Raw genomic sequence first — 15451 nt, forward strand, 5'->3', positions numbered from 1 at the left:
ATAACAGTGGAGCATCAATCCAAATTTAACATTTATCTACTGTTCATTAATTTTAGAAGTCAACTGTTGGAATAACTGTACAAGATACGTTATAGGTAACAGAAGTTTCTGAAAAAGTCGAAGAGAACAGAGAGGATTGAATTCAACTGTGCATCATATCATCGTGTTATGAAATGCAGGGAGGCAGATTAGATAAAAGCCCCTCCATGGAATTGCAAGACCCGGTGAAAGCAGCTCTTTTCACATCCCTTCAAAACAGGTACATGATGCTAGCCAGGCCTGAAATGGTGTAGAATTCATAAGTATGTACTTCAAGTTTCTTTTTCCTTTCTTTTGATAAGAGACAATTTAAATGAATTTGAACCAAAATTGAAGGAAAGCACGGATGGCGTTGAATCGATTGAAAATTCATATCCATATACAAGCATTTGGTTTACTCTCTCCGAAATGTAACAGTACATTCCTTTTTCTCGCATCCCAAAACATGTCAACAAAAAGTGTGGATCGACTATTATGCAGCTAACCCCTAAGACATCTAGAACAATACATAACGGATCAATACACACAATATCTGAATTGTATTCAACTTCGAACCCACTTTTAGAATAGAAACGCTTACGTTTCGAGGGAATGTGGGAGAGGAAGTAGCAGAGAAACTCTATGACCCTCAACTCAGTCCTAAGGTGATATCATGAGAAGATACCTAAACAACATTTAGTGTTGAGAATGTACAAAAACTAATCTTAAATAATTTATGTTTTGGTGTGTGAATTTCTTTCCTGAAAACCACTTTTCAATTTCAACCCCACAACCAAACCATTTAGCAAAAGATGACAACATAGAGAAGGAAAGCCAAACAGAACCTTGGACAATTGAGATAAACGGAAAAGAAACTGTAAATATAAATGAAAGTATTACCTAATTAGGAATGGGTGAGAAGTGGCTAAGGCTCGCCCTTGACAAGCTCTTCAACGGAGCTCTTATATTTGCCAATCAGTTCCCTTTTTTAATAGAGAATCATCAGTAGGACCATTGATGAAGAAGACAGTTTAATGCAAACCACAGCCAAAAATTGGTTACCACCATACCTTCGATAACTTAACAACTGCTCATGTTCTTCCAGCTTCTTCTTCTGTCCCTCTACTGTCTGCAACCAAAAGACAAAAAAAAAAAAAAAAAAAAAAAAAAAAAAAAAAAAAAAAAAAAATTGTGATATCTCATTTGTAGTGATGGATTTCTCATTTCAACTTTACCATAGCCTTTGAGCTGAGTGATCCAGATATCGAGTTTAACAGTTGCTGGCATTTCTCAAAGTGGTTGTTCAGATCATTGACCTTCCAAAACGTTAAATGAACAAATTATTAGAGGAAACAACGGTATGATTAATCTTGAGAGAAAATTTCAAAAAAGAATCAAAATTGATACCAATGCATCCGATTGCTGATCTCTAACTCCAGTCTCAATCGCATCCGCTAATTTCTCCACAAGCTACAACACACAAAACATCCAAGAAAGTCAACAAACGCAAAACACGGAGATTAGAGAACACTCAAAATTCAGGGTTTCTGAAGGCATTACATGAAATAGATGAAAATGGGAAGCCAGAGACTGGTGTTGATGATATTGCTGCTGTTTCTGTTGCTGCTGCTGCTGTTGAAGAAGCCGCTGCTGTTGTTGTTGAAAATGATATTGCTGTTGTTGCTGCTGGGGGAAATGTTGGGGTTGCATTTGCTGCTGGAATTGGGTGGAGAGTTGTTGTTGGGGCTGAATTTGAGGAGAAGGTTGTAGCTGTTGAAATTGGGGGGAGGATTGTTGCTGCTGAAATTGCTGTTGGGGTTGAATTTGCGGCTGGAATTGCTGTGGCTGGTGGTGAAAGGATAGTTGCTGTTGTTGCTGCTGCTGAAGGGAGAATTGCTGCTGTTGAAGGTAAAGGGATTCTTGATTGGAAAGATTAGAGGAGTTGCTGAGAGTAGGGATGTTGGGGATCATGCTCCAGTTTCCTCCTCCAGAGAAATCCATATCGCCGATTTCTTGCTAGGGCTTGCGATTGTTTGGGACTAGAGGCTTTTGCTCAAGCTCCGGTTAGTTCTCGACGGACTCCGATCGCCCTACTGTACTTACATATGGCCAGCTCTTGTTTTAAAGAGTTGGATTGCCGGAGATACGAGTTTTTGAGTTTTACTTTTTACCTTCAAACAGTAATTTTGGAAACCTGCGAGATAATTGTCTCACTTCACCAACATCGTCCTAAACATGTAGGCTAGCCCAATCGAAAGTCTTGTAGCAAGTTCATGGGTCTTAACATGTAAGCTGGCCCAATCAAAAGTCCAATCGCAAGTTCATGGGCCTTAACAAGTAAGCTGGCCCAATCGAAAGTCCTATAGCAAGTTCATGGGCCTTAACAAGTAAGCAGGCCCAATCGAAAGTCCAAAAGCTAGTTATTGGGCCTAAACATGTAAGCTAGCCCAAACGAAATTCCTATAGCAAGTTCATGGGCCTTAACAAGTAAGCTGGCCCAATCGAAAGATATAGAAAGTTCATGGGCCTTGACGAGTAAGCAGGCCCAATCGAAAGTCCTATCGCAAGTTCATGGGCCTTAACAAGTAAGCTGGCCCAATCGAAAGACCTATAGAAAGTTCATAGGCCTTGACGAGTAAGCAGGCCCAATCGAAAGTCCTATCGCAAGTTCATGGGCCTTGACAAGTAAGCTGGCCCAATCGAAAGTCCTATAGCAAGTTCATGGGCCGTAACAAGTGAGCAGGCCCAATCGAAAGTCCAAAAGCTAGTTCTTGGGCCTAAACATGTAAGCTGGCCCAATCGAAAGACCTATAGAAAGTTCATGGGCCTTAACGAGTAAGCAGGCCCAATCTAAAGTCTTATCGCAAGTTCATGGGCCTTGCCAAGTAAGCTGGCCCAATCTAAAGTCCAAAAGCTACTTCATAGGCCTAAACATGTAAGCTGGCCCAATCGAAAGTCCAATAGCAAGTCCATGGGCCGTAACAAGTGAGCAGGCCCAATCGAAAGTCCAAAAGCTAGTTCATGGGCCTGAACATGTAAGCTGGCCCAATCAAAAGTCCTATAGCAAGTTCATGGGCCTTAACAGGTAAGGTGGCCCAATCGAAAGTCCAAAAGCTAGTTCATGGGCCTAAACATGTAAGCTGGCCCAATCGAAAGTCCTATCGCAAGTTCATGGGCCTTGACAAGTAGGCTGGCCCAATCGAAAGTCCGATAGCAAGTTCATGGGCGTTAACAAGTAAGCTGGCCCAGTCGAAAGTCTGATCGCAAGTTCATGGGCCTTAATAAGTAAGCTGGCCCAATCGAAAGTCCAACAGCTAGTTCATGAACCTAAACATGTAAGCTGGGCCAATCGAAAGTCCAACAGCTAGTTCATGAACCTAAACATGTAAGCTGGGCCAATCGAAAGTCCAACAGCTAGTTCATGAACCTAAACATGTAAGCTGGCCCAATCGAAATTCCTATAGCAAGTTCAAGGGCCTTAACAAATAAGCAGGCTCAATAGAAAGTCCAACAGCTAGTTCATGGGTTTATGCATGTATGCTGGCCCAATCGAAAGTCCGATAGCAAGTTCATGGGCCTTAACAAGTAAGCTGGCCCAATCGAAAGTCTTATCGCAAGTTCATGGGCCTGAACAAGTAAGTTGGCCCAATCCAATGTCCTATCGCAAGTTCATGGGCCTTAACAAGTAAGCTGGTCCAATCGAAAGTCCGAAATCTAGTTCATGGGCTAAACATGTAGGCTGGCCCAATTGAAAGTCCTATAGCAAGTTGATGGGCCTTAACAAGTAAGCATGCCCAATCGAAAGTCCAAAAGCTAGTTCATGGGCCGAATCATGTAGCCTGGCCGATCTAATGTGCAAAAACTAGGTCATGGGCCTAAACATGTAAGTTGGTCCAATTCAAAGTCCAAAAGCTATTTCATGGGCCTCATTGTTACATGGCAATTATTAATGTAAAATTGTCATATATACGAGCGATTTTGAACTCACGCAATATGTTTATTTATTTCAAAATGGTCACGCATCTTCATATTTTTTTTTTTCAAGGTCTCATCAAATTTATTATCACAATATTTAGAATTTTCATTGCATTCCTTGCAAAGCACGAAGTTTGTAGCCCCGATATTCCATTGCATTCCTTGCAAAGTACGAAGTTTCTATGATTGAACCACCGAAAAGAAAAGTGCACATTTTTTGTATAGATTATAATTTATTTACTTTAAATCTTTCATAGTCATTTTTTCCTCGAAATGACTTTCATTCGAATGCGATCTCGACTCATTTATGTACCCCTCATTTACTCGGGTATGACAACCTATTTCATGCCTAAACTAAAGCAACAATTAATAGAATCATAATAGTAATTATTATAGAACATAAAACTGGCAAAAGATGATTTGGTCCGTTTTCATTTTGAAAATGTAGTATATCATACTTTCATCCAACGAGATGATTGAATATTGTGTGGTTTATATGAATAGTTTGGATAGTTTAGAAAGTGAAATTTGAAGAAAGTATAGGATAGAAAGTCAAAACAATAATGATGTCCATGTTTACCACTTGTAAAGTATCTTTAGTGAGTTGTAGGCCAAAAATATTGGCAAGAAGGAGACATAAATTTATGATAATTTTGTTGGAAAGTAGGGAAAGAAAGGTTGGGAGAAGAGAAGTCCATATTCCCATAAAACAAAACAAAACAGTATTGGGTTTCTCAACTCTCAAAAACCATAAAGGAAATCAAAGCTTTAGAGAAAGTCAAAACAAAAGGGTTTAGGGCAGCATAGGATTTAGGGCTTAGAGATGTTGAAATGATGATTGAAAATGGGAAGTCAACTAAAGTTTGAACACAAATGCCCCTTTATTTATGGGCACTGGCTATGCCTTTGCCCTTTGCCCTTTGCCCTTTGCCCTTTGCCCTTTGCCTTTGCCAATGCCTACTCACCACAAAAGAGTATACAAAGGTACAAACCACCCCATTATTTTCACTCCTTTATGCTACACATTACACAAAAGCATCCCTCTTTGAATCAACCCTTTTCTTGTAATTTTCACACCCTACCCCGTTGTATACATCAAACAATCATCCATCTCGGTTGAATTGTATAGACTATCCAACAACTTAATACAAAGCTAAATTTTAAAATTGTTCTAAAAAAAGTATTGTTAGAGAGTTTACACATACGAATATCTTTGGTGGAACCGACGATTTATCTATCCTCGTCGATGGGGGTGATTTAAATATTTGAAGTATTATCCAAATAAATAAGAAAAATTGAACATTCAAATGGGAATGGCGTGGAATATGGTTAAAAAATGTGGGGGACAAAAGGGAAAAAAAAAAAAAAGAATGGTAAAAATACAGAGAAACGGCATACGGGGTGCGTTGGGAAGTGTGAATGTACAAATTTTTAGCCCACATCCCTTACTGTTCTGTCTGATAAATAATATTATTATAGAAAAAAAAAAAAGGAAAAGAAATGAGAATAATTGTAAGTGGCAAACATTTATAGCAGAGAATGGTATGTTTGTCTATTCTTTTGTTCATCATTTGGTTAAAAAGGTTCAATCTTTTTCACTTTCTTTCTCTAACAAAAACAAAAGCTTTATTCTCCCATTTCAATTACTTTTTTTTTCTTTTCTTTTGTATATAATAATTTTACCTAACATATATATATATATATATATATATATATATATATATATACTTATATATAATTTATTTATAAAGAGATAAAGGGGGAGTATCTCTCACATCACATTCATTTTGTTAATTCTCTCATTTAATTATTTTACCATAAAGTTTCCCCAATAGGATCCACTTTTTCTTATCATACCCTAATTATCACATTTTTGCATCTTTTTCTCTCTCTCTCCCTATTTGCTTAGCAAACGAGAAAGACAATATTTAAAACAAGCCCTAATTTATGCCCATCAATATTTTTTTAATTCAAGAATTGTTATTATCCACTTTTAGTTTATTATATATTGTGATCACCTCATAATTTAAAAAAAAAAAAAATTGTTAGGGAGAGGTTTTCATACTGTATATGTAATATTTCGTTCCCCTCTAATATTTTATGACCTATGCTTTTCTCACCCTCAAAATACTTTCTCTCTCTACTTTTTGCCATATATTATATATTCATATTCAAATGAATATTTTCTACTTATTTTTATTTATTTTAAAATAAAATATTAATTTGAACATAGTTTAATCGATAAAATATTATCAAAGGCTAATAATCTTTACCAAATCACATAAAAGCTTAAACAATTTCCTAACTTTATATCTTAATTAATGTATATTCCCATACTAAGAGAGACTTTGTGCTTTTTCCCGCAAATAATCCAATTGAAAGACCCATTAAAAAGTTTTTAAAAAAACATCAATTGCACTTTAAATATAAGGGGTTAGGGTTTATAACAATCCTTTGGTAAAGGCAAATTCTCACCATCAATATTTTTCTTTGCAATTTTTTTTTGTTTCGATTTGGTCCTCTAAATTCGATCTTTTTGCATACTTTTTGTTTTCTCGTACCGTGCTTAATGCATAGAGTTTCTTATAATTTCTTTGTTATATGTTTGTCACATGCATGACTTTATTATAAAGTCGTTTTTTTAATTTGGAAACAAATTTGATACCCATTTTCGTATGGATAAAGTACATAAGACTTAATTAAGAGACATTCTTCTTTCTTGTTCATATTGATGGAGAGAAGAAATAAGGCATACTTTTTTGAGATATATACACTGAAAACTATTCTATCAAATCAAGAGTTCATAAGGTGTCTTGAAATGTATATTTAAAGAGTTGTTTCCAGGTTGTTTGTAATCATAGATTTTTTGTTTTATCTTAAAAAAGAATCAATGTTAGAATAATTATTTTAAAAGTTTTTTTTAAAACTAAAAAATGTTTTAAATAATTGTTTTAAGTACACATTAATTATTATGCTAAATTTACTTTAGTAAAAATTGAAATCTCTTAACCTTGCTCAAATTGGTGGAAGATATTAAATGAAAATTAAAATTCTAACTATATATATATATATAAAATATATGAGGTTTTCCCTTTCAAGTTGTCTAGCTACCAAGTATATTAAATTGTGACCTTATAAAATAGAAAAAATGCTCAAGATATCATTGAATATCATTGTGACCTTATTAAATTGTGACCCTATGTATCATATATTATGAAACTCCAATTAATGAGCCTAGCTAGGGTTTCTAAGCTTCAAAAGGGGTTTTTTTTTTTTTTTTTTTAAATAAAAAAATTGAATTAAGAAATACCAAAAAAATGGGTTTTCACAACTAAAGTATTATACATTGAAATCTATTTATATATATATATATAAACACATGGAGAGAATATTATGATCCAAAAATTCCTAATTCAAGAAGTGGTGGTCCTTTCCCTTAGGAAAAAAAAGACCCCCTTGTAAAAGAAACTGAAAAAAAATTCAAAAATATATTTCATAATCTAAACCCAAAAGGGAAAATTATAAAATAATATAATTCTTTTTTTTTTTTTTTTTTTTTTTTGTTCTGGTTCATCCATACCAAGCCATACCATACCACAAATTGTCTAACCTTGCCAGCTGGGTTGGTTTCGAATTTGAGTTGGAGGGGTTTGACCAGCACCACCATTGATGCAATTACCATAACCAGCAGCTGCAATATTACTCAAAAACTCAGTGTGAGACATTGCTCTAAGCCCCAAAAAGTCTCTTGTACTCAACCCTTCACTTGCTGGGTTGTCGTTAAAAATCTCATCTTTCTTCAACATCCCTCCAAATTCATCTATTTCAAAAGAAGCCCCTTCAAAGGCACTTGGAGAAAAGGTGGTGGTGTTGTTGTTGTTGTTCATGAAAGTTGTTTGAACAAGTGTTTTGTTCCTGTAGAGTGGCAGTGCAGGAGAAAGGCCTGGACCAGCTTCAGTACCCATCAAGACCTGATTCTGGTTGTCACGTGAGGAGGAGGAGGAGGACAAGTTAAGGCCAAAATTACAAGTTGCATTATTGGTGGTGGCAGACGAATCAGACACGTGATGATCCTGAGAGTGTTGGGGCCTGATTATTGTGTGTGGTGCCTCTGCATTATTGTTGCTGCTCATCGTAGCTCCCATTTGAGCTGCTTTCTGCAGAAGTGCTGTGGCTGACATGTGCGGAGAAGGGGAAGAAGAAGCAGTTGGAAGATTAAGAGACGTCTGCCCAAGATGATTAGGGTTAATGATGAGGTGATTAAGGTCTTGATTATGATTAGCCAACCACGGGGGAGTGAAATTGGTTGAGCTTTGTGGATTTTGGTGCTCTTTTTTGAGGGCAAACGAGTTGATATCCAATGGGTTGAAGTGGGTTTGAGGTTGGAAGTTGAAGTGAGAGATTGAAGAAATGGGATTGGGAAGTAGTGGAGGGTTATTATTGGTCATAAGTATTGGGTTTGCTGTAATGCTTCTTGCACTTTCCTCTGCCAAAGCATCACAAAATGCTCTGTGGGTGATGAAACTGTCCCTCCTGATCATAATAAAAATAGCCCATGAAATCAAAAACATTCCCAAAATGCCAAAATTTCTCTTTCATTCTCTAAATGAGATGAAGAAGAAACATAGCTTTAGACAAAATTCTCGTTTCGGGTCTTAGTCTTATAAACTTAACGGGTATAGATTATATTGAATACGTTAAGAAGGAGAGGTTCTCAACAGAATAACATTCCTAACATGTTATCAGAGCTTCGCATCCTCCTTAACCAAATAACATTGAATATGATATTTTGATTAAATTGAACCTAATTATTAACCAAATAACATTGAATATGATATTTTGATTAAATTGAACCTAATTATAATAATAGGGAGGGTAAAAGATAAGAGTAGTTACCTTGAGAAAAGGGTTCCACAGTCACATCTGTACTCTCTAGTGCCACAAGTCTTAGAATGAGCTTTCCAATCTGATTGAACTGCGTACCTCTTAGAACACTTATCACATTTCCATTTCTTCTCACCGTGCTTTCTGCTAAAGTGCTTCTTGATTCCCGTCAAGTCCCCAAGAGCCCTCGATGGATCATGATGAACACAGCTTGTTTCTGGGCACACATACACCTTCTTCCTTATCACCTCTTTGTTCGCTCTTGGCTTCAGCTTCCATGGCAAATTGTGGCCTCTCCTATGAAGCTGAAGATTCTGATCTCTCTGAAACCCTTTGTTGCAGATCTCGCATACGAATCTATTCGTCGCCATCAGCGTCTTCGGTGATAAAGCTACCACCTCCGCATCTGGGTCTGTCACCAAATTCAACCCAATCAATCAATCATCGGTTAGAAATCACGAATCCACACAATAGTATGATATACATCCTCAGATCCGTCAATGAAAATATCACAAATATAATTTCAATTAAACAAACCTGGATTTCCGGGGAGGTTTCTTTTCCTTTTTGGTGGTGGTGGAGGGGCAGAAAAGTAATTGCCACCGGAGTAGTTCGTCGGAATCTGATCGGAGCGGTTGCCGGAGCAGGAACTAGCTTCACCTGAAGCTGAAGTTAAATTGGACAAATTTTCCTCCATAGCTTGAGCTTGAAACAACAAACTTTTGATCATCCCTAATATATATATATTATATAATTCAGTAAAACCCAGAAAAAATAATTAAAAATCAGGTCGGAAAGATGATGAACTGAAGAAAAGAAAGGCCTTGAACAGTCATCTTATTTGACTGTGTTTCTGCGTATAAATTCAGTTCAGAAACTCACCAAGCTTTGAATTTGAATGTTGTGCTGAATTTGGCAGTCACCCAAGAGACAATTTTGAAACTTTCTTGTTTTTGGGTTTCTAAAGGCTCATAAGAAACAAGCTTTACATAAATATATATATACATATATATATATATACATATATATATATATATAAATATATATATGCATGAAAGTGAGAATAAATAAAAACTGATAATTTCAATGAACAAACAAAAAAAAAAAAAAAAAAAGAAACCCAGAAATTATCAAATAAAAAGAAAAAGAGGGTTACCTTCAAAAATTTATGTTGTGGAAATGAATAATGAAAACAAGTCTGAAAGACAATGGAAAAAACCAAACACAGGCAAAGGAATTGAAGCCTACGGCTGGCAAAACCCTTGATGTTGCACTTTCTGTCTTTTCCTCTGTTCTTTTTTTTCTCTCTCTCTCTTTTACTTTCTTTATAATTATTGCCTTAAATTCTTTTCTTTTCTTTTTTTCTTTTTACAAAGTTTTGAAATTTTTCTCTCTCCTTAAATTCCCTTTTCTTTAATTTCTCTAAAAATAAAAAATAAATAATAAAACTTTCCTCTTCTGTTTCTCTCTCATAAAAGTGAGCAACTAGAAGAAAAGCCTGTCTTGGTAAAAAGAGTATCATTTTGTATATACCTTAGAGTTAGAGAGAGAATATTATTTTTCAAATTTCTTTAATTTTTTAATTTTTTAGAGAGAGAAAATGGCAATTTTTTATTATTATTATTATTATTATTATTATTATTATTATTGTTATTGCAATTGTTCTCTGTTTAGATCCATGATGGGGAATGAGTAGATCCTTTTTCCCAGCTTTTTTCTCGAATTACTGTGGCATGATTGATCCACTGATTATAAGATCAAAAGCTTCCATCATTTTAACCATAAATTCTTCCTCTAATTTTCACTTATAAAAAAAAAAAATTATTTAAAGTTGTTTCCGAGGGTGGAGCCAACAAGAAAATTAGGGTTTTTATTAAAAAATAATTATATAAAAAGTTAAGTATTTTAATTTACCCCTAATTTTATTTATAAATTTTTAAAATATAAAGATTATATAAGTTTTGAATTTGTCTATAAAATTTTATAAGGTCAAAATGTCTTCTAGTTACTAGTGACTAGATATTTGTTTTTTTAGTTCACCATATTTGGTATTCTTTGCTATTATCGACTAATTATCATAAAATATTATTAATATTTTATTGGGGGTTAAATTATTTAATGACATAATCCATTCTTGGGCTGCTACTTTTTATTATTATTATTATTTAGTAATAATCTACTTGATAATTTAATAGTTACAACTTTCGTTAGTCATCGAAAAAAACTGAATTTTATATTTTCCATTTAAAATTGAAAGTATTCTGCCATGAAAATGAGTTGTAAAATAAGAAAAGTTGGCGAAGACGACGACGCATTGAATTCAGTTTGACTGCATGCATGTCCTTCTCAAAACAATTGGTATATTACTGACTTTTTTGTGTTACTATTTTGATTTTCCTACTCATTATATTCCAAAAAAAAAAAAAAAAAAAAAAACTATTTTCCCCCTTTTTCAGAATAAAATTAACAACCATATATTAAAATAAAAAAAATTCAACAACATATGGTCAAAAAAAAAAAGTTTTTCATCCAAATGGAATCTGACTTGTCACATGGGGCTACATAATGGTTCTTCTCTTCTCAACCATAATACTCAACTAAATAGTAAGCTTTGTATTACAATATAGGTCTTCAATTAAGAGATTAAAAATTTGAATTTTCTATATCTCGTTCCTGAACTCATAAAAGACTAAGAAATAAGTTTAAAATGACCACGTTTACAATAGAGATGAAGAAAACGTCTCATTTGCTGAACACTCTACTGTCTGATTTGATCTCTACAATTGAATATGGTGGGAGAGTTCATAAATCTCGGCTACCCGATTATCTATTTCAGTTGTGTCAAGACATTTCGTAAGTTTTTTTTAGTATACGATCTCCTGAAAATAAATATGAAATTTTTTAATGGATTGATTTTATTTAATTATTTTTACCCTAATGAGTCAATGCATACCATATATATATATCTTTTGGGTTAGTTTTAACTCCACTAAATATCAATGGTGGATGACACGTAGATTATATAAGATTAAAATGGGAGAATAAAATTACAACTTTATAAAGAGAAATAGTGTGTGAATTTGAAATTATTTTGTTTTTATTATGAAGCCATATCTTCTTAATATAGTAGAATCTTTAAAAGGTTCATTATTTTCTATAGCCAAAACTCCTTTTGAATTGGGTGAAGATGTCACTTTATAGTATACATCCAAACTTAGTTTTAAATGACATGTATATATATATATATATTCAAAGGTTCAAATATAGTCATTGTATTTTTTTTTTATTTATCTTAAAATTATTGTGAAGTTAATTTTTATTTGACGAACCAAAATAATAATAATTTTAATTTAAGAAAATATTAAAAAATAATATGAATATAAGTGTTTTTTTAGGTAAGAATAAAGAATTAATGATTAAGAGACTAAATTTATATTTGATTAAAAATACAATAAAATGATGAATTAAGAGAAGGGTACCAACAAAATAATAGTAAGTCTCAAAATTATATTTTGAAATGACATTATCTAAAATTTGGTACGAAGAAGAAATACAAAAGAACCCTAAAAGTATATAGTTGAATTAAACATAGATCTATGGGATGGGGAGAGGAACATTAATTTGTAAATTTGTTTGGGGATCCCTTTCAAAGGACCCATGTGTTCCCTCCAAAACTTAGGAGAAAATGGTCATTTTATGTATGAAAAATAATAATTTTTTTTTTTTTTATGGCTTTTGTCATTTTCTTGTTTTATTCTTACAATGATTTTGTTTTTGAAAACCATAGCATTGGCTAGACCAAAAGTCTTCCCACCTCATCCACACCTCTAATCTCATCATAATTTTATTTTTTCTTTTATTTTTCTTAATAATAATATTTATTCCTCCACATTTCTAAATTAATTTGATAGCGATTTTCTTTTTATTTTTAACTTAAAAATGTGCTTCATCCTATTTTTTGAGTAAATATTTTAAATCCAAAAATAAAAATTTCCTTCTTAATTATTTAATTAAAAATAAATAAATATATATATATACATGGTTTGCATTCTTTAAATTTGAAAAATAATTGAAAGTGATTTTTTAAAAATATACCAATAAAATTTTATTTTTTAAAAAAAATACATATAAAGAGAAAACAAAGTTTGAACTTTTAAAAACATAAAACAAAACAAAAAAGGAAATCATTAAAAAAAAATAAAGGCTTAATAATTTAGAAAAAATATATATATTGGTATGTGAATATAAAATTATATGCAATAATTGACAATGCAAAACGACATAGCACATGACATGAATTTATCCTATCTGGAATCCATACTGATGCTTACCATTTCAACAATATTTGGAATGAGACTTCATAACTAAAACCATTCACACTGATTAAGAGATCAACACAGATCTCAACACATTATCTATACTACAATTAATTTTCATTAATTTTCAAAGCTTTTAAGATAATGTTTTACATGTTTAATTTCATTTCTTTTTATATAATTATATGCATGCATATACAATATACATGTCACATCACCTTCAAAATTATAATTATTCATTAAAATTAAAATAATTACCAACAAAATATACTACTTCAGTTAATAATTCTTTTATGACAATTAACCATACAAAATTTATCCCTTTCTAAATAATTTAATGATAGGTAAATGGTTGGTGTGACACTCCGAATATAGGAGGGGTATATAAATAAACCAATAGCAAATTTAAATGAGAATGATCGTGATGGTAAAATAATTAAGAAAGACTTAAAAAAAAACCTTAAAAATTACTACCTATATTTAGAAGTTGCTCATTCATTTTTTATGGCTCAATCATAGAGTTGCGTGTTTTACTTTGAGCCATTCAATGTTAGAAGACCTTTTAAGAAATTTCCTTGAATACATCGAGTAAGGAAAAATCATGTTGAAATGACTCGTGTTGATTGTAAGGCGCTTATGTCAATACATTAGAATACTAGAGATATGAGTTATAAAAGAATATAATAATTTGGGATAGGTAAGATTTTATGGTTAGGTAAGATTGAAACGTGTTGGAATATAATTTTTATTGAAAAAAAAAAGAAAAAAAAGTAGAATATGTAGTTATAAATATAATATCATATTCCTATATATATATAGTTATGTAGATATAAACTCTTGAATAATTTATGACATCAATTATATAAGTTAGTCCCAATTATTTGGTCAAATTCATCAAAACCATATTGATCTTTTCTTTCACAATATTAATATCTCATCAATATATATTTATAAATTTAAAAATTTGGGGGCAAACTTGATAAATCCGGTTCAAAATGATTAAGTTATACAAAGTATCTTAAAACTTTGGGTGGGGTTGAATTATGTTAATATTAAAAAAAAAAAGGTGGATTGGGCTGTCTTGTAATACGGCATCACCACACGTGAGCGTAATATTCCTGTGGATCACACCCTATTAAAGTTCACGAGCGAGCATACAAGAGGAGAAAGTGCGGGTCCCGCCTCCTTAATAATTTGCCATAAAGTGGGGCCCACAGAAATATTCCAAAATTTCAAATATAGAAACTTATTTTCTATCTCTGAAAAATAAAAAGCGGATAACATTTTCACCATGTCTTTCTCCTACCATGTTTTAATGAAAATTTTAAATTTTTACTATCGTAAATTAAATAAGTTTTGTACGGATGAACGTTTCAATGCAAAACTGCGACTAAAAATTTGATGAAGAATTATGTCATTTTCAGCCTCGTTAAGATGGGACCCCTCTCACATGACATGTACAGTTTCGACTCTTTATCACAAAAAAATATATTTTATATTTAAAAAAAATATATATTTTACTTTTAAAATTTGATCAATAGTTTAAATGTTTGAAAACAAATTAAATAATTGTGAATTAGTATAAGAATTAAATTGTTAGTTAATATGATAAAAAACTCAAATTTTATAAAGAGTTGGAATGAAGCTGCTGTAGTTTATTACTTGTGCGAGAAAACACCGATGACCAATTGATAGAGTCATTGTACGACGTCGCATGGCATGGGAGATTGTTACGTGCTCGCTGTTGTGGAGGAGGCGCCTTAAATGGCAGAAGCTAGCGGCCTGAAAACTATGATCGGAGAAGGGTTAGCCGCCAGCGGTAACGAAGGAGAGGAAGAAGACGACAAAGTACTCGCAGTGGTAGTTTTTGTAAGTGGACTATAGCCGCCGGCACAGAGAGAAGTTCGTCAGATTATAGAACTCGCCAAGTACTCGCAGTCGCCGACCGGGAAGCCCACAACTCTTCTTCTTCTTCTTCTTCTTTTTAAGCAAATTTACAGAGAGATTTATATGTATTCTATTTTCACCGCTCATAAATATTAGAAATAGAAATACAAAGTTAACCAAAGATTTGTTTTTTTGAAAATAATTATTTAAAAACATGCTAGAATAAGGATATTAATAAAATAATGGTCAAATTAATAAAAATACTTTTTAACTTTATACTTGATTTCTTAATTTTTTTTTAACTATAAAAAAAAAAAAAAATACCCACTTAAATTTAAGGTTCTTTTTATTAATTCTTTTAGATATCATTA

The 15451-nt window shown here is 32.7% G+C and overlaps 2 protein-coding genes across 4 annotated transcripts; both read right to left on the reverse strand.

The window, feature by feature from the left end:
- Positions 1–14: 14 nt before the first annotated feature.
- Positions 15–2199, reverse strand: LOC111787911 (uncharacterized). 2 transcript variants are annotated; one of them, XM_023668005.2, is made up of 6 exons: positions 1579–2195; positions 1426–1488; positions 1254–1334; positions 1089–1147; positions 919–1001; positions 15–279 (listed from the first exon to the last, which is right to left on the reverse strand). In XM_023668005.2, exons 1-5 carry the CDS (start codon positions 2017–2019, stop codon positions 944–946), a joined length of 702 nt encoding a protein of 233 aa, XP_023523773.2. In that variant the 5' UTR covers positions 2020–2195; the 3' UTR covers positions 15–279; positions 919–943. The 2 variants fall into 2 exon arrangements, 1 of the variants encoding a protein (XP_023523773.2); XR_015420023.1 differs by lacking the exons at positions 15–279; positions 919–1001 and having other exon boundaries at positions 1089–1155; positions 1188–1334; positions 1579–2199.
- Positions 2200–7528: 5329 nt separating this feature from the next.
- On the reverse strand, positions 7529–10191 carry LOC111789294 (protein indeterminate-domain 7). 2 transcript variants are annotated; one of them, XM_023670013.2, is made up of 5 exons: positions 10034–10191; positions 9760–9838; positions 9415–9609; positions 8890–9289; positions 7529–8526 (listed from the first exon to the last, which is right to left on the reverse strand). In XM_023670013.2, the coding sequence occupies exons 3-5, from the start codon at positions 9605–9607 to the stop codon at positions 7599–7601; spliced, it is 1521 nt and encodes a 506-aa protein (XP_023525781.2). In that variant the 5' UTR covers positions 9608–9609; positions 9760–9838; positions 10034–10191; the 3' UTR covers positions 7529–7598. The 2 variants fall into 2 exon arrangements, with proteins under 2 accessions (XP_023525781.2, XP_086977131.1); XM_087121005.1 differs by having other exon boundaries at positions 9760–9860; positions 10034–10179.
- Positions 10192–15451: the final 5260 nt, after the last annotated feature.

Source organism: Cucurbita pepo, chromosome 2 (assembly GCF_057944985.1).
Source record: "Cucurbita pepo subsp. pepo isolate OVF chromosome 2, ASM5794498v1, whole genome shotgun sequence".
Taxonomy (NCBI): domain Eukaryota; kingdom Viridiplantae; phylum Streptophyta; class Magnoliopsida; order Cucurbitales; family Cucurbitaceae; genus Cucurbita; species Cucurbita pepo.